The 23,077-nt window shown below is 43.2% G+C and overlaps 1 protein-coding gene across 4 annotated transcripts in view; it reads right to left on the bottom strand.

Moving 5' to 3' along the window:
- Positions 1-23,077, bottom strand: part of LOC126365849 (ras-specific guanine nucleotide-releasing factor RalGPS2) — a 364,573-nt gene that overhangs the window by 163,709 nt on the left and 177,787 nt on the right. The window contains exon 1 of one of the 4 annotated variants that reach the window (XM_050008496.1): positions 13,701-13,797. The exons of 2 other annotated variants lie outside the window; for them this stretch is intronic. In XM_050008496.1, coding sequence (XP_049864453.1) covers positions 13,701-13,788 — 88 coding nt within the window. In that variant the 5' untranslated portion in view covers positions 13,789-13,797. Of the gene's footprint in view, positions 1-13,700; positions 13,798-23,077 lie in introns of those variants that run through there. One more of the 4 variants, XM_050008495.1, reaches the window with a different exon arrangement.

Raw genomic sequence — 23,077 nt, 5'->3', positions numbered from 1 at the left:
CCGTCCAGCTGAATTATGATGTTGAAATGTGTGTAGCATCTGGTACGCTTCCATAAGCATGTGGCGTAATAAGGCAGGATCTTTCACAATTTCTGTTGATTATGGAAGTCTACGATACCATTTGGTTTCTAAACATTTCTCACATCCACTTTCAATTGTGAAGAACCTGATTCATGTTTTTGGACTTACCGATTACAAATCGATGGTTCCATAACGCCACCGGGTTATACCACTAAAATTATTTTTCTTAACAAGTCACAAAAACTTGTGGAACACAAACCTATTTTAACATCATTAATGAAAGATGTCAAAGATGTTTTTAATTAACTTACCCAATCGATATTATGTTACATTAATGTCGTGGCGTAACATTCATAACTTTGAAAGATGGCTCTGAGCACTATGGGACTTAACATCTGAGGTCATCAGTCCCCTAGAACTTAGTACTACTTAAACCTAACTAACCTAAGGACATCACACACATTCATGCCCGAGGCAGGATTCGAACCTGCGACCGTAGCAGTCGCGCGGTTCTGGACTGTAGCGCCTAGAACCGCTCAGCCACCGAGGTCGACTTTAACTTTGAAAGATATGTAATTTATTTTGTTACATTCATAAGTATCTTTTACTCTGATGATAACGGTAAAAATTTTCTATTTGGATAAACATTGAATATTTCGTAATGTCAAATTTTAAGAACGAAAGTTCATAAACTTATTTTGACTCATAGAATGTTCTGGATACTTCCAGAACAAAGCATAATTGATATGCATAGTACTTTCGCTGCCAGAGGTGCCACTAATATTTCGAGAGTGAGGATGAGTACAAATTATCTCTCTTAACATGATTGTTAACTAACTGAATGTAAACAGCAATTGTGATTTTGTGCATATTAAACAACATGAAGTGGACTAAATGGCAGATATATGTAAAGTAAGTAAAAATAGTTCAGTCTATTCCCTTTAAAAAACACTGGACCTAATGTTTGTTTCATCAGGGTTATGCAGACATCGCAACTCCTGGACACTGACGCCGACTACAAGTATAAAGTTTCAAACTGTCAAAGCTTCGTCGTAACTACTTCTAAAATATTACTGTGATAGGGGCAGACAATAACAGGCAATAAATTTGCACTAATATATTTCATCACATTGGTGAGAGGTACTTTAAAGCGGGAAACAATTCAGTTTGCTTCCAAACGCCTGTTGCTTTACCTGCTGTTGCACCAGTAAATAGAGGGTTCACACAGCAGAAACGTGGTCTCTAGAGATGGAAAATAACGTTTGTGCGGTAATGGTCCGAAACGAAGGTAGAAACAACGAAGATAAATCACTGATATTGTCCGTACCAATTTGGCGCGGGCATACACAATTTAAGTACGAATAAGAACGCGAGAGAAGGGTTTACGCACTTCCAACTTCGTTCAGTGTCTCAGCTCATGCTCGCCTCCGAAACAACCCACAATCTTCCTCTAATAAGTACAGTGATATACGTTATTATAGCAAAGACCAAGATAACTGTCTTTGTGCGCTTCAGTCATGTTACGGAACAACACTTCTCCTGACGGGAAACTGCTCTAACACCAACCAAGGAATATACCTGTTCATTTATTGGATTTATTCGTAGCGCGATAAGAACATCCCACTCATTGTTTTTGCTCGTTTCCCAGTTCAGAAAAATGTGAAAGATACTGTGTGGCCCTAGAAGAGGGACGGTCGGACCGAAAACGATTTGTTAAAATGAAAGAATCGATAATAAAAAATTAAAAAATTTCAAATGTGTGTGAAATCTTATGGGACTTAACTGCTAAGGTCATCAGTCCCTAAGCTTACACACTACTTAACCTACATTATCCTAAGGACAAACACACACATCCATGCCCCAGGGAAGACTCTAACCTCCGCCAGGATCAGCCGCACAGTCCACGATTGCTGCGCCCTATACCGCTCGGCTAATCCCGCGCGGCAATCCATAATCAGTGTCTGCTTGCTGCCAATACATTAGGAATACTTCTATGAAGTGTGCACATGTCTCGTTTTATAATATTTTTTTGTGGCTCAATGGCCTGGTGCACGTCTTTCCACTGGAAGCCACTTCGGCGACTTGCGTGTCCCTAACCTGCCCCAATCATCAACCAGAGGGAAGGGACCCACAGTTCAACGTGAAAACCGAACTATGTATCGCGTCTGTAAGCTCATCGCATCGTCGACAGCTGAAGGCTCGGTTTAAACCAAGAGTCCGTCGTCAGACAGTGATAAGATCCCGCGACCTCTCGGTGCTTAGTCAAGCGCTTAACGACCCAGGCCAGACAGATACTTAGTGTTGCACATTCCAGTTACAGATCAGTCGTTTGGTTTTGCTTCTTTGTAGCAATGAACAGAAACAATCAAGCGGAGTTATGTAATGTATTACGAGTAATTTCACACGTACGTCGGAATGCTAACAGAATTCTCATTTCGCCATTATGACATTTATACACGCATAAAAAAAAGTTTTCCATCACCTCCGTTCCGAGAGTTATGGAACCTGCAAAGAAAACTGGAATAGAGATCAACATAAACATCACTTCCGCCCTTTTTATTTCTCAAGAAAATCACACATTGCATGTTGTACTACCATACAGCGAGACCTTCAGAGGTGGTGGTTCAAATCGCTGTACACACCGGTACCTCTTATACCCAGTAGCACGTTCTTTGCATTCACGCATGCCTGTATTCGTCGTGGCATACTATTCACAAGTTCGTCAAGGCACTGTTGTGTCAGATTGTCCCACTCCTCAACGGCGATTCGGCGTAGATTCCTCAGAGAGGTTGATGGGTCACTTCGTCCATAAACAACCCTTTTCAATCTATCCCAGGCACGTTCGATAGGGTTCATGTCTGGAGCACATGCTGGCCACGCTAGTCGAGCAATATCGTTATTCTGAAGGAAGTCACTGAAAAGATGTGTACGACGGTGGCGCGATTTATAATCCTTGAAGACGAACGCCTCGCTAATAGGCTGTCCATATGGCTGCACTATCGGTCGGAGGATGGCATTCACGTGTCGTACAGCCGTTATGGCGCTTTCCATGACCACCAGCGGCGTACATCGGCCCCACATGATGCCACCCCAAACCAGCAGGGAATCTTCACCTTGCTGCACTAGCTGTACAGTGTGTCTGAGGCGTTCAGCCTGTACGGGTTGCCTCCAAACACGTCTCCGAAGATCGTCTGGTTGAAGACATATGCGACACTCATCGGTGAAGAGACCGTGATGCCAATCCTGAGCGGTCCATTCGACATGTTGCTGGTCCCATCTGTACCGCGCTGCACGGTGTCGTAGTTGCAAAGATGGACTGCGCCATGGACGACAGGAGTGAAGCTGACCATCATGCAGCCTATTGTGCTCAGTTTGAGTCGTAACACGACGTCTTGTGGCTTCACGAAAAGAATTATTCAACATGGTTGCGTTGCTGTCAGGGTTCCTCCGAGCCATAATCCGTAGGTACCTGTCATCCACTGCAGTAGTAGCCCTTGGGCGGCCTGAGTGAGGCATGTCATCGACAATTCCTGTCTCTCTGTATCTCCTCCATGTGCGAACGACATCGCTTTGGTTCACTCCGAGACGCCTGCACACTTCCCTTGTTGAGAGCCCTTCCTGGCACTAACTAACAATGCGGACGCAATCGAACCGCGGTATTGACCTTCTAGGCATGGTTGAACTACAGACAACACGAGGACTGTCGGACTCCCTCCGTCTAATAGGCGCAGCTCATGCATGGTAGTTTACATCTTTGGAAGGGTTAAGTGAAATCTCTGAACAGTCAAAGGAACTGTGTCTGTGATACAACATCCACAGTGAACGCCTATCTTCAGGAGTTCTGGAAACTGGGGTGATGCAGAACTTTTTTTGATGTGTCTAGTTTAGTGCATAAATGGCAACAGGAGATGCTGTTCCCAAACTGTGTGCTTGCGATTCTGGAAATTGTGTTCATCGAGAAATTGTCAAAGAGAAGCATATTTTCTAGAAAAATGCATTTATGCTTCAACAAACGCATGCAAAGGGTACATGGTGTACTTGTTCCGCGACTAATCAGCTTGTTAATCATCTTGGTTCTTGTTAATCATCTTGGTTAACTACTGTCGTCAATATGTAAGGACAGAGGAGAGAAAGCCATAGGAGTTTGTTTAGTCCAGTAGGAATGCATTGACACTCTTAACCAGTAACCACTTGTCATGCTTCACAAGTAGTTTCGAGATACAATCTGACCTAGAATTTTAGCGTTGCTTGCTCTTATTTCAACGTACACTACAGTCATGCTTTGCAAGTACTTATGCACGTTAGTGAAATAGTTGAGCGTTCATTCTACAAGGAGTGTTCAAATGAAAAATTACGAAGAGCCCTATAACCAACCCGGCTGTAATTTGAATAGTTATTTATTATACATATGGTTTGGTGGTAGTACTTAACCTGCCGCTTAATTCTTGGCCCCTGAAACTGATGAAACAAAGGCGTGACAGAACTGTGAAATATGAAAAATGCCTTTATGGGTCAGTTCCTACCTGTCTCTGTTCACAACTCACAGACGATTACTCTGTCCAGCGAAGTCGCAATTTTCCACAATAAAATTGTTTTATACGCAAAAACTGTAAGCGCATAGCCTAATTAAAGGATCTTCAATTATAAATTCTTTGGGCAATGTACCAAAGCGTCACACTTTGGAAAAAAAATATATTTCTGCTTGTTAAAGAGAACATGATTCATTCAGGTTGCAAAACATGGAGCAAGTGATGACCGTCCGAGGCGCTTCTTCGCGTGTCCAGCAGGCATCTACACACAACCTCCCCTCCCCCCCCCCCCTCTCTCTCTCTCTCTCTCTCTCTCTCTCTCTCTCTCTCTCAAACACACACACACACACACACACACACACACACACACACACACACACTTGCTAAGACTTGAAGTCATCTATGACGCTACCGTTGCCTTGCACCACGTGACAATGGTTCCAGACGAGGAAGGTGTAACTCACTCGTGCAAACATTTGTGACTAAACTGGGCCGCCCCCGGCATGAAGTACCGAAGGATTCTTCCAGGTGCATCTGTAGGAAATTCCCGTTGCTGCCGAGCCTCGCAGTGTGGGTGCCGTTAACTGGCGCAGCAAACGTTGTCAGCGGAGGACGCCGGTGACGCCATGTCGATTGCTGCAACGTGATAATCGGTCCAAGCGACACTTGCGGGAATGCCAACGGTGCTGCAGGTTTAGAGTAACAAGTCTATTCAAAACTTCTAACCTGTTGACTAACGGTTTCTCACCACGAATCCACGCATTTATTTCCAATAGATAACTTTTCTGGTTTGCTTGTTATGTTGTTGTTGTTATTGTCTTCAGTCCTGAGACTTGTTTGATGCAGCTCTCCATGCTACTCTAGCCTGTGCAAGCTTCTTCATCTCCCAGTACATACTGCAACCTACATTTTTCTGAATCTGCTGAGTGTATTCATCTCTTGGTCTCCCTCTACGATTTTTACCCTCCACGCTGACCTCCAATACTAAACTGGTGATCCCTTGATGCCTCAGAACATGTCCTACCAACCGATCCCTTGCCACAAACTCCTCCCCAATTCTATTCAATACCTCCTCATTAGTTGAGTGATCTACCCATCTAATCTTCAGCATGCTTCTGTAGCACCACATTTCGAAAGCTTCTATTCTCTTCCTTTCCAAACTATTTAACGTCCATGCTTCACTTCCATACATGGCTTCACTCCATACAAATACTTTCAGAGACGACTTCCTGACACTTAAATCTATACTCGATGTTAACAAATTTCTCTTCTTCAGAAACGCTTTCCTTGCCATTCCCAGTGTACATTTTATATCCTCTCTACTCCGACCATCATCAGTTATTTTGCTCCCCAAATAGCAAAACTCCTTTACTACTTTAAGTAAGTCATTTCCCAATCTAATTCCCTCAGCATCACCGGACTGTCTCTGACAGAATTACAATGTCATCGTCGAACCTCAAAGTTTTTATTTCTTCTCCATGGATTTTAATACCTACTCCAAATTTTTCTTTTGTTTCCTTTACTGCTTGCTCAATATACAGATTGAATACCATCGGGGAGAGGCTACAACCCTGTCTCACTCTCTTCCCAACCACTGCTTCCCTTTCATGCCCCTCGACTCATGTCACTGCCATCTGGTTTCTGTACAAATTGTAAATAGCCTTTCGCTCCCTGTATTTTACCCCTGCCACCTTCAGAATTTTAAGGAGAGTATTCCAGTCAACATTGTCAAAAGCTTTCTCTAAGTCTACAAATGCTAGAATCGTAGGTTTGCCTTTCCTTAATCTATTTTCTAAGATAAGTCGTAGGGTCAGTAGTGCCTCACGTGTTCCAACATTTCTGCGGAATCCAAACTGATCTTCGCCGAGGTCGGCTTCTACCAGTTTTTCCATTCGTCTGTAAAGAATTTGCGTTAGTATTTTGCAGCCGTGGCTTATTAAAATGATAGTTCGGTAATTTTCGCATCTGTCAACACCTGCTTTCTTTGGGATTGGATGTCTGAAGGTATTTCGCCTGTGTTATACATCTCGCTCACCAGATGGTAGAATTTTGTCAGGACTGGCCGTCAGTAGTTCCAATGGAATGTTGTCTATTCCCGGGGCCTTGTTTCGACTCAGTTGCTAGGAGCCATCGTCGTTTGCTTCAACGAAATTCATCAAGCCGTCCATATGGGTTATGATGGAACTAATTGGTTCCCTTGGTTTGTTATGGGTGTTACGTTCTCTAGCATCTCTGTTAAGTCCACTTCTCATCTACAGTACATTTTATATTCACCAGTTCCATACACTAACATTCGCCACGCCCCCTCGCACCACACTTCCAAGGAACAGTTAGATTACGTATTTCACAGAGAGTGAAGCATTACGTTCACGCGAGCTGAAATTTGGAACTTAATTACACAAATAACGAATATGTAACTAGTTGTAACCTAGGAAATGAGGTGCACTGTTAGCAAACATGGCAAGGACAGAAGTATACCCCCTCAAAAGGGCACTATGTATGGATGCGCTTCGTACAAAGTGTAGGAAATCCATAAAATCGTTTTTGTCGTCAACGAAAAACTACTCGTTTCTACTCTCTCCTGCATTGTTTCCTCTGAATTACTGAATCTGAGCGGACTGAAACACAGCACTATGTAAGGAAATTCGGTTGCACCAGAGCATCTTTGTTTATGTTCTTCCACGCTTAGATGTTACGAAGTAGCTTAGGAAATTTTGTAGTGTTATGATGCGGATGGACAAGAAACCATATGTTTGCAAGTATGTCTATATTTATGCATGCACTGTAAATAAGAGTTCGAGCTATTCGTATAAATATTGCCGTAGCTGTAGGTCACTTAGCATCAAGAGATGGTATGCTAAAAGAAAGATTATTAGCGGGCAGAGTTGTCTCTTACAGGCGTGCCACTTAATCAGTGTTGGGAAAGTGAATATCTCAGGTGCTTCAATAACCCAAGTTCTGTTGTTACAATCAAATTGTTTACAGTGCAGCAGGAATGAGAACTTTTGCCTTGAGAACGCTTTCCACTAAGCTAAGCTCGATCTCGTCGCTCAACGAAGAGCAACTGCTGCAGCATGTGAACTAGAAATGGTGCGGTGGTGTGACATGCCATCAGAGGGAAGTTGACAAATGTGATTCGATGTATAGTTTGGAAGGACGAATACATGTATTGAGGGTTGTGTGAATGCTGCGAAAAAGTTAAATAAATGCCACATAAAGGAACCTTTCTGGCATCTTTTAAAGGAATGCACCGCCAGTTGCCTGTTTTGTTGTTTATTTAAGTACAATTCAGGTTTCAGCATTTTACTCCATTTTCAAGTAGTTGATTTTATGTCTTTAACATATATTGCAGAATAATTAACATGATGCCGCTAGGTAAGTGTCCTGCAGTATATATTAAACACATAAAATCAAACACTTGAAAATGGCATAAAAGGCCGAAACGTCGGCTGTACTCAAACAATAAAATAGTCACCTGACGGTGTGTTGCTTTAAAAATTCTGCTTGACTGTTGCTCAGCAATATCAAAAACTATTTTCTGGTATCATTTATACCAGTGTGTTATATAGCACAGTTGTACGTGGACGTATCTGAAATTGAAATTCATATACACACTACAATCGTTAACTTGTCTCAATTTCTTGCTCACTGGCACGTAGAAGTGATGATAATACTGGATGCGGGGTGCTTAACTGCATAGTCATCAGTGCTATTACGAAGTATGAACTTGCTATTCTCGTGTGTGTGGGGGGGGGGGAGTGGGGGTGGGAAGTGGGGGAGAAGGTGGGTGGGGGGAAAGGGAGGGGGGCGGGCGGCAGCGGCTTAAAATGCACTGAAGTAAACCTATAAAACATAAAATAATCACCGACATGATACATTAAATTATTAAACTGAAAATCGAGTAATAATACCTGCGTTGTCGATTTGAGTGACCGCAGGTTTTTGTTCCCCATTTCCATCCATTCGGTTTCTCACTGTCGTATGATTCTTCTGTGAGGCGAACAGACGGAAAGTACCCACCATCGTTTAACAACTAAATTCGGAAAATGCTGAGGAACCAAACGCTGTTGCATTCTCGGTTCAAAAGGAAAAGCGCAAATGACGACAGGCAAATGATAGTATAGATCTGTGCGTCTTTTCAAAGAGATATACGAGAGGGATACAACCACAATCGACATACATAAGCAAAATATCTGCCCGAGAAACTGACAAAATTCTGGCTCTATGTAAAGTCACTAAGCTGGTTTAAGTCTTCCAACCAGTTATCCATTGACCATTTCGGCGTGGTAGTTGAAGGCAGCAAAATGAAAGCCTAAGTTTTAAATTTCGCGTTTACGAAATCGTTCACACGGGAGACTCATACCACTCATACCACCGAACAGACTCTCGTATGCACGACATTGTAATAAGCTTCAGTGGCATAGGGAAACAAAGGGAGAGTTGAAAACAAGTAAGTCGCCAGGTCCACGTGGAGTCCCAGTTCGGTTTTACAAAGAGTACTTTATCGCACTGGCCCCTTACTTAGCTTGCATTTATTGCGAATCTCTCGTCCAGAGCGAAGTCCCAGTACAAGAACGGACCCGCTAAATTACAGACTGATAACCCTACCACTGGTTTCCAGCAGAAACCTTGAATATGTTCTTAGTTCGAATATAATACATTTCTTTGAGACAGAGAAACTTATGTCCAACAATATGTACAGTTTTAAGAAGTATCCCTCGTTCGAAACTCAGCTTGCTGCGAACTATGGGTGAAGGGCAACAGGCAGATTCCATATTTGCAGAGCTAGATTTCCGGACAGTCGTTTTACCTCGCGAGTGGAACAGGAGAAGAAATGACTAGCTGTGGTACAGGTTACCTTCCACCACGCACCGTACGTTGGCTTGCGGACTATGTACGTAGAAGCAAATGATGCTGTCCAACGGGACGGTACATTGACGTGGAACGCCATCCCTACACGTTTCTTTGGTTTTTTGTCTGCTGTGTCGTTTCCCTGCATCCCGCCGTCTCCACGTACTCAGTAAGAGGCCACCTGCTTGGCTCGGTGTTGGTGTCACGGACGATTGGATACATGCAGTGGACCGCTTCCAGAGCACTTAAGGAATCAAAACAGACAAACTCTGGGACTGCGACTCCTTTGAATCCATTGCAATATCGTCATAATGCGATAAGACTCGGCATCGAAATTTGTAACGTGTTCCGGAAGGCATACTTGAAAACCCCATCAGGGAAAATAGCTGAACAGCGGAGTGCCTTCCCTTGCTGGGACCCATTCGTATATACAACGACAACTGTTCAACTACATGTCCATCGTATTACCTCTACAGACGCCAATCAACTTCGTCTGTCTGTAGCAAATATCCAGAAATAGTGTACGTAGACAGGCAACGTGCACCAAATGGGGCAAATTTGACTCGTCATGTAACATTCATGACAATGACCACGCACCGTACGCACACCTCCAATGGTACTCACTTGCAGTAATTAAACTCCCTAATGAGCGGTGCGATATTACCAACAGGGCTGCAATGGGAACATCAACAAGACGAAATTAATCTGTCCTTCATATCTCACAAGACAGATCTGTATTGCTCCCCATTGAAAATCTATGCAATTAACTTTCCTAATATTAGCTTCCTCGTCGTCCAGTCACAAACCGCTGCTTCGAATATTAATGCGGATGAGCGCAAACACTAGCCAACAGATCTGCATTCTTGCAGTCTTCAGTTTTACCACATTATCCCAGTATCGAGACATGCTGCAGGACAACGAGCGAGGAGTTGTTTCGTAGTACAATTTTCCTGATGTGTAGACAATAGATCAGCGCTAAGAGAAGACAAAATATCTCCTCCCCTTGAAACACTTTAGCCTGTCAGCCCTTATTGCTCAAACAGGTGTTGAATTTTTGTGTGTGTCACACTCCTTGACACAGAATAGGATGGCTCACCGTGGATCAAATAAGAAAACGGGTACTAAAATTCCAGCGGTAAGTGGATAGTATTGTTACATGAAAAAAGGTCTGCCTTATTAAGATGTGCTGACTGAGTTGTAAACGAATAACAGAATTTTTAATCATTCCTATCAGTTAAACAAGGGGTGTTTGCTTCAATAAAACGGAATATCGGGGATTTCTACCCTACAGAATATAATAAAGACTCCAAAACGAACAACGAACAATCGGTACGCATGTAACAGCATGCGCTACCTAATAAGTTCCACAACGGAATATTCCGTAACTCATACTTCGGGTCTATGGTGGCAGAAAGGTAGGATCAAGTGTTTTGGGTAGTCATTGGGCTAGGGACCATTTTGTATATAATTGGGCTAGGGACCATTTTGTATATACGACAGAAAGATCGTCTTGCTACAGCTGTCGTATAGTACAGGGTCAAAGCTTGAATAATGGACACTTACTCCAGCTTAGACAGTCTTATTGATTCTTCTTGCTATGGATATCAAAATAACCGCAGCAAACTGCTTAAATTTTAACGATATATTCTCTAGGCATTTATCTGGGAGAGCCGCTTCGAGTTTCAGAAGTCTTTATCCATTAGCGAGAAAAAGCCCCATAAACATGATTTCTGGGTAGGAAAATGAGCAGCCGATCCCAAGACGGCTATGCACAAATCTTTAACCGCTTCCGAGATACAGAGGTTCAAAGTGAATATGCTTGTACTCGCAAAGTACAAACGTAAAATCCGGTGTGAAGCGAAACTGTAGTTCATAACTTGACGTAACACGGATAAAAATGTTGTAAAGAGTCTCCGTTATCATCAGAATGGTTCTGGGAACCCCATGTTGTTGCACTGAAGAATATGCTAAATGTTTGTACACATAAAATCCGCTCTGAGGTGCAAAAATTATAGACTTTTGCCTTCTTTCAATTTTACATAAGTAAACTATGAAAATATTACTGATCCATGAAGCTCTTTTTCCTATGAGTGACATGCCCTGCTCTGGCAGGGGGGAAAAGATAACCAGTGGAAAAATGCTCCTACTCCTGCACAAAAATGTCGAATGTGCTCCTGATTATTAAAAGACTGACAGAGAAATGGGATACCGTGGGCGTCAGTCTACCTTCCGCAGCATCTATAAAAATTACCCCTAAAAGGTTGGCACCGATCATATCGTGCTTTATATGCTGAAAGAGGAGACAGTGGCAGTGGGAAAGAGAAGACGGAAAAGTAATTAATACTGGAAGATAGCGGACAGTGGTTGTGGTATAAAAAGCAAAGAGGAAACAACAGCACTGTCAGAAAGGGAGGGACACAGTGGCAGCGGGACATAGTTAACAGTGACAAATAGTGCTAGAAAAGGAGGGTGAACATGATAGCGGAAAAGGAGAACGCATATAGGACGCAGGTGCGACCTATTCTTGAGTCCTGCTCGAGTCTTTGGGATACGTACCTAGTCGGATTGAAGGCAGACATCGAAGCAATTCAGAGGCGGGCTGCCAGATTTTTACCGATAACTTCGAGCAACACGTAAGTGTTATGAAGATGCTTCGGGAACTGAAATGGGAATCCCTGGAGTGAAGGCGACGTTCTTTTCGAGAAACACTATTGAGAAAAATTTAGAGAACCGGTATTTGAAGCCGACTGCGGAACAATGCTACTGCAGTGCTTAAGAATCACGAAGATACGAGAAATTATGGCTTATACGGAGGTACATAGACAGCCGTTTCCCGCGCGCTCTATTTCATAGTGGAGCAGGATGGGAAATAAGTAGTGGTACAGTGTAGCCTCCGCCACGCACCGTACGGTTGTTTGCGGAGTATCTGTGCAGGTGTAGGTATGTAGATGTAGGAGAGATAAAGAGAAGGAGAAACTGCGTGAGAGCCAGTGATAATGAGAGACAGTCTATGACAATGAGGAGGGGGAAGAGAGAGACGGGGAGGGAGGGAGAGAGAGAGAGAGAGAGAGAGAGAGAGAGAGAGAGAGAGAGAGAGAGAGAGAGAGAGAGAGGGAGAGAGAGAGAGAGGGAGAGAGATAGAGAGAGAGAGAGAGAGAGAGAGAGAGAGAGAGAGAGAGATATCTGCAGTGGGAAGGAATGAATGAGATATTGGCAGCAAGAGAGAGAGAGAGAGAGAGAGAGAGAGAGAGAGAGAGAGAGAGACTGACAGTGATAACTGATAGGACACAGTAGTAGCACGATAGAGCGAAGGAGACTTTGGCTGGAGGAGACGAAACAGTGACGGAGAGACACAAAGAGATGTCAATGAGTTTGACTTGATAAACGAGTGAGGAAGGGCAACTAGGAGTGGATGGGATGTGAGCGAGTTACAGGTGGGGGGAGGGGGATCTTGTGGGAGAGGTGAGCTGCACGTTAATTGCATGTTAATAGGAGCGCGATTATATACGCATGCCAAAACGTTTGAGAAAATTTTTAAGGTGGCTGAGGAAGGGAGAATGAGGCTGGTGGTGCCCCACTTTATATTTATAGAGTCTGTTAATAAACAGGTGCATACTCACTATTTTTGAGCTCCAGTATCAGCATTTTTCCGCTGGAACAAAATTTATCGCAAGGTGCAGAGGAACTTAACAGCGTTCGACCGCGAATGAGATCCGGCTCTTTGACATTTTTCTTCACTAAAACACGAGGGCACACGGTCAAAATTTTCCACTGTCCGTTTAGCTGCAGTTGGTTTCGAAATTACTGACGCTTTTGCACAGGACTTCGTTGATGTAGTATGACAAAACTTGACTGACTGACTGACAGACTGACAGACCGAAGACTTTTTACAAACAATCTTCCAGGAGCTGGACAGTAAAAACGTTTAGTTGTCAGTAGACATCTTGCGTTAAAAGCAGATGAGCCGCTCCGCAAATTTAAAAAAACGTATTGGAAATGTTTTTCAAAAGTAAAACAGGGCTTTCCCAGCCCTTTTTGGGTAACTTTAACGCATTGTACACCACATCACCACAGACCAATGGCGATAGAAGCTTTACACGCACTGAAGTCAAAACGAAAGAGTAATGCGTTGTTCTTGTCAGGCCAATAACAATGTCAAACGCGTGTAGCATAGGAACCAGGCTTTTTTATCGTGGAAGTTTACGTGCAATTATAAGAAAAAACTACCACAATACAAATAAACAACAGTTTTGTGACACTGATGGGGCGATAATTGATGTGCTAAAGAATGTACCTTACCACGGACTGCCTTGAGCACTAGGCTCAGCGTGGTCTTCGTCAGTAGCATCAGGCGCTGGCGCATCTTGCTGCGTGTGACTGGCTCCATGCCTGAACCCCGACTGAGGCGGCAAGAAAGAATCAGGGCTCAGGTATCGGGCAGCAGGCAGCAGCTGCCACCCGCAGGTGGAGCAGATGCGGCGCGGACACCTGCCGCGGCGGCAGCTGGCCGGCCCAACACCCGGAGCGGCAACAGCTCGTGCCCACCGGAACAATCACTGCCTCAGCTGCCTTCCAGACGTCTTGTCTGAAGTGTGACGTAGCCTCGTGTTGCCCTTCTATTAGTCCGCAAGAGGTGCATGACAAGGCGAGAGAGATGAGCGGGTGTGGAGGTCAAGGATGAGAGGGGGGGATGGGTGTGTAGGAAATCCTGCACATACTCCGCAAACCACTGTACAGTACTTGTAAATAATAGATGTCAGCTGTCAGTCGTCCTTTTTAAATGTTATTGGCAGATCTACATTTCAGCTAGTAACTAGCCATTCTCAATGCGAAGAAGACAAGAGGTACATAGGTGATGCCATAAAAAGTTGCACTTAACGGCTTAACTCATATGGTTTGTATATTACATACCACTATCATTTTTGATTAATGCATGTAATGCCTGTTGGTCGGGATTCATCCACAGATCATTAAATACTATTGTTTGCGAAAGGCTGGCTATATGGAGAACACATCGGTTGGTTACATGGCGCCATCTATGTGAACTAAGTATAAGCCTCAAGGGAAGTAAACCACTTCAACTTTAATTACATAAAATTAAACATAAGTAGAATTCTTAAATTTACGTCCGATTTAGTTCATATTTATGATCAAATAATAAAATTTCCATGTTCACTCCTTGTGAGTCAGTTATTATTATTAAAACATTTAAATTACGTCAGGTGGATAAAACTTCAATTTTTTAAACATTTGTTAAAATTTATAACACACTAGAAGACACGTGCTGTATACATCTATTAGTTGATATGGCTTAAATACATTTATATTTATATTATATCTCCCTTTATCAAAACATAATAAGCATATTGTTCATAATATTTATTAAAGAGTTCATAGATGGCGCCAAACATCAGTCAGATGCATGGTTATTACAATTTGGGATAGCCAATTTGTAATAACCATGCTTTTGACAAATATGATGAACTATATACACATTACGTTTTAATAAAGGTATATATATATATATATATATATATATATATATATATATATATATATATATATGCGCCGTATCAACTAATAGGTGTATACAGCAAGTGTCTTATAGTGTGCCGGCGGCAATGGCCGAGCGGTTCTAGGCGCTTCTGGAACCGCGCGACCGCTACGGTCGCAGGTTCAAATCCTGCCTCGGAAATGGATGTATGTGATGTCCTTAGGTTAGTTAGGTTTAAGTAGTTCTAAGAGACTTATGACCTCAGAAGTTAAGTTCCATAGTGCTCAGAGCCATTTGGACCATTTCTTCTAGTGTTTTATAAATTGTAACAAATATTTAAAAAATTGAAAAGTTTCGTCCACTTGACGCAATTTAAATGTTTTAATAATAATAACGGACTCACAAGGAATCAACAAGGAAATTTTATTACTTGATGATAAATATGAAATTAGTCGGACGACAATTTAATAATTTCACTGATGTTTAATTTTATGTAATTAAATTAGAAGTGGTTTACTTCCCTTGAGGTTTATACATAGTTCTCATAAATGGGGCCATATAACCAACCGATGTGTTCTCCATACAGCCAGCCTTCCGCAAACAGTAGTACTCTATGAACTGCGGATGAATCCCAACCAATAGACGTTACATGCACTAATCAAAAATGATAGTGGTATGTAATATACAAACAATATGAGTTAAGCCATTAATTGAAACTTTTTATAACATCTATGTACCTCTTGTATTTTTAGCATTGAGAATGGCTTGTTTCTAGCTGAAATATCGATCTGCCGATAAAATTTAAAAACGACGACTGATAGCTGAAATCTATTATTTCCAAGTCAATATAACAGTCGCTGAGTGCAATAGCCTTCTGAATGGAAGGTAGCCTGACTGTACAGTACGTTTTGGACGGTATTTTGCATCTCTATTAGACCCCTCCTTTCCTTTCCTACAAGATTTGCATATGGAGCGTGGCTAAATGATGAGCGATATTATGTGTTTACACACGCTCTGCGCCTATTTTACCATATGCGAAACAAACCGCTGGAGAAATGTCTTGCAACACCTGCGTATATGCGAGCGTGTGTGAACTGAGGTTCAAGAGGGACGGGGGGTGCTAGAGGAAGTCTTATGAAACTAAAAGAGAAACTTTACTTAGAAATAAATAAAACAATAACCAAAACCAAGGTAGTGAGTTGGAAAGTGCTCATATTTGCACATTTGTGAAACCAAAATCTGCTGCTGGGTAACATTCGATATTATGTTGCTCCAGCCCGAGCACTTCAACACGGGACGACACTCCGAGGCGCGTTGTACACAACGTGAACGAGGCGTTACTACTGCAGCCTGTACAACTCTTTAACAACGACCATCCCGTGATCGGCCAGTGTGTGAAGAGCGCTCCAGAAAACACACTCAGTCGAGTTCCCGTCAGCAGACACGTAGGCCACACCACTCGGTTTGCATCCTGCCTCCAGCAGCGATTTGGCGAAGTGCTGGCGGTTCTCAAACTGGTGTCGACAGCGATGAGATATCCGATGTGATAACGGCCCAGAACATGACTGTCCTACCTCCCACCTGATCCTTATTGGCAGTACTCTTGAGACGTGTTCTGGATCTCTCCACACTTTTCTACGACGAACGAAGAACCCCGACGTCACTGATCCAGATTCCACTCCAGGAGTCTTCTAGTCCAACTTCTTCTCGCTCCATCGACCTGAAAGGTTTGTACTGTTGTTCGTAATGGATTTCCCAAAAGCAAATTGATCGTGAGGAGTTAGGAAAGTACTACCTGGGTCGAACCCCCCCCCCCCCTCTCCCCACATGCCTCAAAAAGTCAGCGCGCTATTCTGTAGTATTTTCCTCGGGATATCTAGGAACCAAAATTTGTAGGCACCGGTCATCAGCTAGTTTTCTTGACTGCGGGCAACCATTGCGAAATATATCTTCAAAGTTACATCTTCGAGTACCGTCGTTGTGATATAAGATATACACCAATCACGTGGGCATCATCCGGCACTAACAACATTTCTTGCTGTTAACTGGAAACATGCGCACTGTCTAAGGCTGAAATGTTGACAGACTGAAATCTGTTCACAAGTCGTACTGTCCCGTTAACGATTAGAGACACCGCGCTCTACTGAAATGCACTAGGAACGTAGGTTTGCTTTTGTTTCCATTATACAGGTGGAATGAATATACAGGGTGTTAAATACTTTTACTAACGTTGGGGACGGGTTCCCTATAGTAAAACAAGAAGAAAGGTTCATACAAAAACATGTCCGAAAATCTTTCGTTTTCGGGTAATTAATGAAAGCTGACGTTCGACAGTTTTCCAGGAACAACCCAACAACTTCAATTATCTATGCTTCCGTTTGATTCACTGTATGCTAGATGGTTTTTGTTGCCAAGGAGGCTTCTTTATATTCGTCATTCGTCTGTCCTCAACGTGTCCATTGTATACATATATTAAATAAAGGTTATGAGTTAACTGAAAGTGCTCTGTTCAAACATGGCAGGATATTCATTTCGTGAGCAGGCAGACACGGTTTTCATGTACGGCCGCGCGAGTAGTAATGGACGAGAGGCTGCACGGCTTTATCAGACGGCCTTTCCAGACCGGAGACAGCCGAGTCATCCAACCTCCGATGCTGTGCATCGTCTAGTCGCCGAGCCAGGTCCATAGCACCACAGACTACTTACTGACCGAAGAAGACCATGTATTGCTCGTACGACTCAACAGGAAGAGCACGCTCTATAGGCTGTCGAAGAAGAGCCAGGTATGAACGCAAGACAAATAGGTCTGTCATGTGGTACACAAAGTTCAGCGTGGAGAATACTTTACGAGCAACTCATGTATCCGTATCACCCACCATGGGAGAACTTTTGCCGACAATTTATTGCGGAAACTGCCAATTGGTTGTTTGTCCCTTCAAATTTGTCTGCAGACGAGGCAACGTTTGGCAGAGATGGAATAACAGATTTCCACAACTAACGTGTATGAACTGATTGCAGTCATCGTGCTACAGTGCAGTCAGTATCAGTTTAACATTACTGTGTGGGCTGGAATTGTAGTTGACTGGGGCCATACATTCGCCCAGTACGTCTTGATGGAAATGGTGCCCCTGCAAATAAAAAGCAGCACGTGGTTTACGCAAGATGGAGTTCCACGACATTTCAGTCTCAGTGTTCGAGATACAGTGGCTTTTATCTACCATCACGCACGGACATGTGGAAGAGGATTAGGTCCATTGCCTACACGTTCCACCGACCTCAGTCCTTTGGATTATCATCTCTGGGGCACCTTCAACAATTAGTCTGTGTGTCTATGTGTTGTTTTGTGTATAGAACCTTTTCCCAAAGTTAGTAAAAGCATTTTTGAAGTAGCCTGTGTAGAGGGACTCTACAAGGAACATGAATTGAAGACAATGTAGAGCAAGAGCAAGTAGATGAAGCGAAGTGGGAGGTAAGACACTGCGAGTTGAATTTGTCAGACCATTGAAAGGTCTGAGTCAAAACACGACCTCTGGAGTATATATAGCTCCCCCAAGAGTTATTGCGATTCTCCGCAGTATTACTTATTACAAAGATATTTCCCTGTTATGCAAGATATATGAGACAGGCGAAGTCCCTAAGGTATCAAGAAGAATTAAATTCCAGTTACAAGGAAAGCAGGTGCTCACAGGTCTGAATATTACCTATCCATCTTGTTAATAAGTCATTACCGAAGAATGTAAAAACCAGAAGAAACCGAATTGGGGAAGAACAGTTTGGGTTCAGGAGAGAGAGTACCGACTTTACGACTTGTCTTAGAAGACCAGTTAAAGGTAGGCAAATGTAGTTCAAATGGCTCTGAGCACTACGGGACTTAACTTCTAAGGTCATCAGTCCCCTAGAACTTAGAACTACTTAAACCTAACCAACCTAAGGACATCACACACATCCATACCCGAGGCAGCAGACCGCTTTAGCTAACATCACATCACATCACGACATCACCTGCAGCGCCTCTTCTCGACTCGTGACTATCGGTTGGACCCTAGACGACTAGCCTGGCCAGACGAACCCCGATTCCAGATGGTAAGAGTTGATGGTAGGGTTCGAGTATGGCGCAGACTCTATGAAGCCGTGGATCCAAGCTGTCAACAAGGCACTGCGCACACTGGTGCTGGCTCCATAATGGTGTGGGCTGTGTTTACACGGAATGGACTGGGTCCTCTGGCCCAATGGAACCGATCACTGACTGGAAAAGGTTATGTTCGGCTACTTTGAGATCATTTGCAGCCATACAACGATGAAATTTTTATCAATGAGAATGCGTCATGCCACCAGACCACAATTGTCGCGATCGGTCTGCAGAACATTCTGGACAATTCGAGCGACGTGAATCTCACCGAGGGTAGTTCATGCACGAAACCCAGCACCGGCAACACTTTCGAACAAAGGCAGCACGGCTCAATATTTCTGTAGGGCACTTCCAACGACTTTAGTCCATGCCATCTCGAGTTGCTGCACTACGCCGGACAAAAGTAGGTACAACTAGGAGGTATCCCACGACATGTCACCTCAGTGTAATGGCAGCTCCTGGAACCTTCCAGAGAGGGCTGGAGTGCCGCATGCGCGGGAGGCAGGTTGGGCAGCTGCTAGCCGGTCCGTCCCACCAAGGGACTGGCTGGGTAACGACCCCAGACGTGAGAGGTTGGCGCCACGTTGGAAGTGCCGCTCCCGCGTCACTACAAAACGTGAAGCCTACCGACAAGATTTTATCGAAGCATGCCACCGCGAAAGATTCCGAGGATACCCATAATTCTGATATCCCACGTTCCTTATTGTGTCCAACGCGTTCTTGAAACATTGTTGGAAGACACTATGTTAGAAAGCTGGTGTATATTCTTTCAATGCGAACATTTTTAGGTTAGGCTTTACCGTGACTGTTACTGACATTAAATGAAACAACAAGTTTACTGTTACCAGCCACCATCACGGTCACTTGTGTAATGGTGTATATTCTGGTAGGCAGTGCCTCGTCTATGGAAAACTGCTCTGCGATAAGACAGACAGATAGATAGATACACAGATAGCACTAAATGCTGCGCTGCATACATAATCTTCATGATTCTACTCTCCAGAGCAAAGATGATACCTCAGTTAACTGTCTTGATATCGAGATACCCAGCTATGCGGCAGGTCGGAACAGCTGCCCCTGCTCTCTCCAGCATTAAGTAAACAAAAACATCAATAATAACAACAACAACAGCAGCAGCGAGAGCATTCTCCGCAAATCGAACTTGTTTATTCCACACACACGTAACAGTTCAGTACAGTTTCAAGACAGCCAGAACTTGGAACGGTTACTGACTAGTAGAGCGCTGTTTAAGTACACACATTTCTTCGTGGGACCTTCCCGCCACTCCTAGCTCGAATCCTTGATAAGCTAACTAGTCCCAGAAACCTACAACAACTTCTTTGCCTCTTCTGTAAAAGCGACAGGAATATCCTTTTCAAGTTATGAACAACTGATACTACTAATTGTTTCCCTACATATAAGAATTATTTGTATACGTTATCTGAGTGTCACTGTGCATACTTCTATCCCGATGTGCAATTTTAGGCGCCTCACTCCGGATGAAGAGCATAGAGAAACTGTTTTGCAGACTAGTTCTTCCCTGGTCATCTTCATAATAATCATACACTTGCAATCCAGCAGAACGTAATGCCTAAACAGTTTAGGTTTCAGCTGAACATATGTCTATCTCAGTAGCTTAATTATATCGCACTGAAAATTGGATAATTGTTTGGTTTGCGTCTACGGCCAGTAAAGTCACGTTAAAAATGAAAAGGGTAGCAATTTAATTTTACTGAAGTTAGGGTAGTTGTAAATCCACAGATCTTCAATTTGACGAAACTACAGTTGCGAATTCAAGCAATGCAAAACATACATTTTAATCTGCATTGTTTTGACCAGGATTTGACTATAATTTTTAAGCAATTGCAAGTTTGTGGCTATTTCTTTCCGTAATTTCCTTCAAGACGACGGAAGAGCAACAGTTTGTTACACAATTATTCTTCGTTCCGTGGAGGACTGTAATGATACACCACAAACTGTACCATTTATGCCACTGTAGCAGCGAGGTACGTATCAGGTTCGGAGAGAAACGTAAAACGGGAGGTGCGGGCAAACAGGAAGCCATAGCTACGGGTGAACCACGTGTTGGCTCCTCGTCACTCGATACCGCAAGAGCGAACACAGGCCGAAGAGGAAGAGAATAACATGCTCCCCAGCAGCGTTGAAAGGAAACAGCGGGTCACTGAGCGCTCCTTCATCCTAAGAGTACAGCCTGTACTCAGTTGAGTCATCATTCCCGTCCCAGTTTCGATTATGTAATATTTCATCCCATCTCCGAGTCAGAGTAAACGCACAGGATAACAGGCAGATGGATTATTATAAGAACTTCATTACATGGTAAATATTTTCATAGTCATTCTACATTACCGGACGATTTTCTGAAGCTATATTTTCGCCTACACTGAACAAAATGAAGCAGGCAAAAAGGAATACAAACGTCACAAAAATGAGATCGACAGGAAGTGCAAAATGGCTAAGCAGACAGGGCTAGAGGACAAATGTAAGGATGTGGAGGCTTACCTCACTATGGGTAAGATGGATACTGCCTACAGGAAAATTAAAGAGACCTTTCGAGAAAAGAGAACCACTTGTATGAATATCAAGGGATCAGATGGAAACCCGGTTCTAAGCAAAGAAGGGAAAGCAGAAAGGTGGAAGGAGTCAAGAAGAATATAATAATTCCAATACCAAAGTAAGCAGACTTTGACAGATGTGAAAATTACTGAACTATCAGTTTAATGAGTCACGGCTGCAAAATACTAACGCGAATTCTGTAGAGACGAATGGAAAAACTGGTAGAAGCCGACCTCGGGGCCGATCAGTTTGGATTCCGTAGAAATATGGGAACACGTGAGGCAATACTGACCCTACGACTTATCTTAGAAGCTAGATTAAGAAAAGGCAAACCTACGTTTCTAGCATTTGTAGACTTAGAGAAAGCTTTTGAGAGTGTTGACTGGAATGATCTCTTTCAAATTCTGAAGGTGGCAGGGGTAAAATACAGGGAGCGAAAGGCTATTTGCAATTTGTACAGAAACCAGATGGCAGTTATGAGTCGAGGGACATGAAAGGGAAGCAGTGGTTGGGAAGGGAGTGAGACAGGGTTGTAGCCTCTCCCCGATGTTATTCAATCTGTATATTGAGCAAGCAGTAAAGGAAATAAAAGAAAAATTCAGAGTAGGTATTAAAATCCACGGAGAAGAAATAAAAACTTTGAGGTTCGCCGATGACATTGTAATTCTGTCAGAGACAGTCAGGTGATGCTGAGGGAATTAGATTGGGAAATGAGACACTTAAAGTAGTAAAGGAGTTTTGCTATTTGGGGAGCAAAATAACTGATGATGGGCGAAGTAGAGAGGATATAAAATGTAGACTGGCAATGGCAAGGAAAGCGTTTCCGAAGAAGAGAAATTTGTTAACATCGAGTATAGATTTAAGTGTCAGGAAGTCGTTTCAGCAAGTATTTGTATGGAGTGTAGCCGTGTATGGAAGTGAAACATGGACGATAAACAGTTTAGGCAAGAAGAGAATAGAAACTTTCGAAATCTGGTGCTATAGAAGAATGCTGAAGATTATATGGGTAGATCACATAACTAATGAGGAGGTATTGAATAGGATTGGGGAGAAGAGGAGTTTGTGGCACAACTTGACCAGAAGAAGGGATCGGTTGGTAGGACATATTCTGAGGCATCAAGGGATCACCAATTTAGTATTGGAGGGCAGCGTGGAGGGTAAAAATCGTAGAGGGAGACCAAGAGATGAATAAACTAAGCAGATTCAGAAGGATGTAGGTTGCAGTAGGTACTGGGAGCTTGCACAGGACGGAGTAGCATGGAGAGCTGCATCAAACCAGTCTCAGGACTGAAAACAACAACAACCACAACAACCTCGAAGACGCGATTTTCAGCTTTTATACCAACCTTAGAACTCATCCAAAGATTTCCTTGTGTAATGCGGAAAACGTCCAGGAAGTGATTACATAATCGCCAAGCCGTTTTAAGCGGGTTTGCTATTGTATTCTCGTTGACTATTGTGACGAATTTTCTCCGTTCT

The sequence above is a fragment of the Schistocerca gregaria genome, chromosome 4, assembly GCF_023897955.1.
Source record: "Schistocerca gregaria isolate iqSchGreg1 chromosome 4, iqSchGreg1.2, whole genome shotgun sequence".
Taxonomy (NCBI): Eukaryota; Metazoa; Arthropoda; class Insecta; order Orthoptera; family Acrididae; genus Schistocerca; species Schistocerca gregaria.
This window is presented reverse-complemented; position numbering and strand designations above follow the sequence as displayed.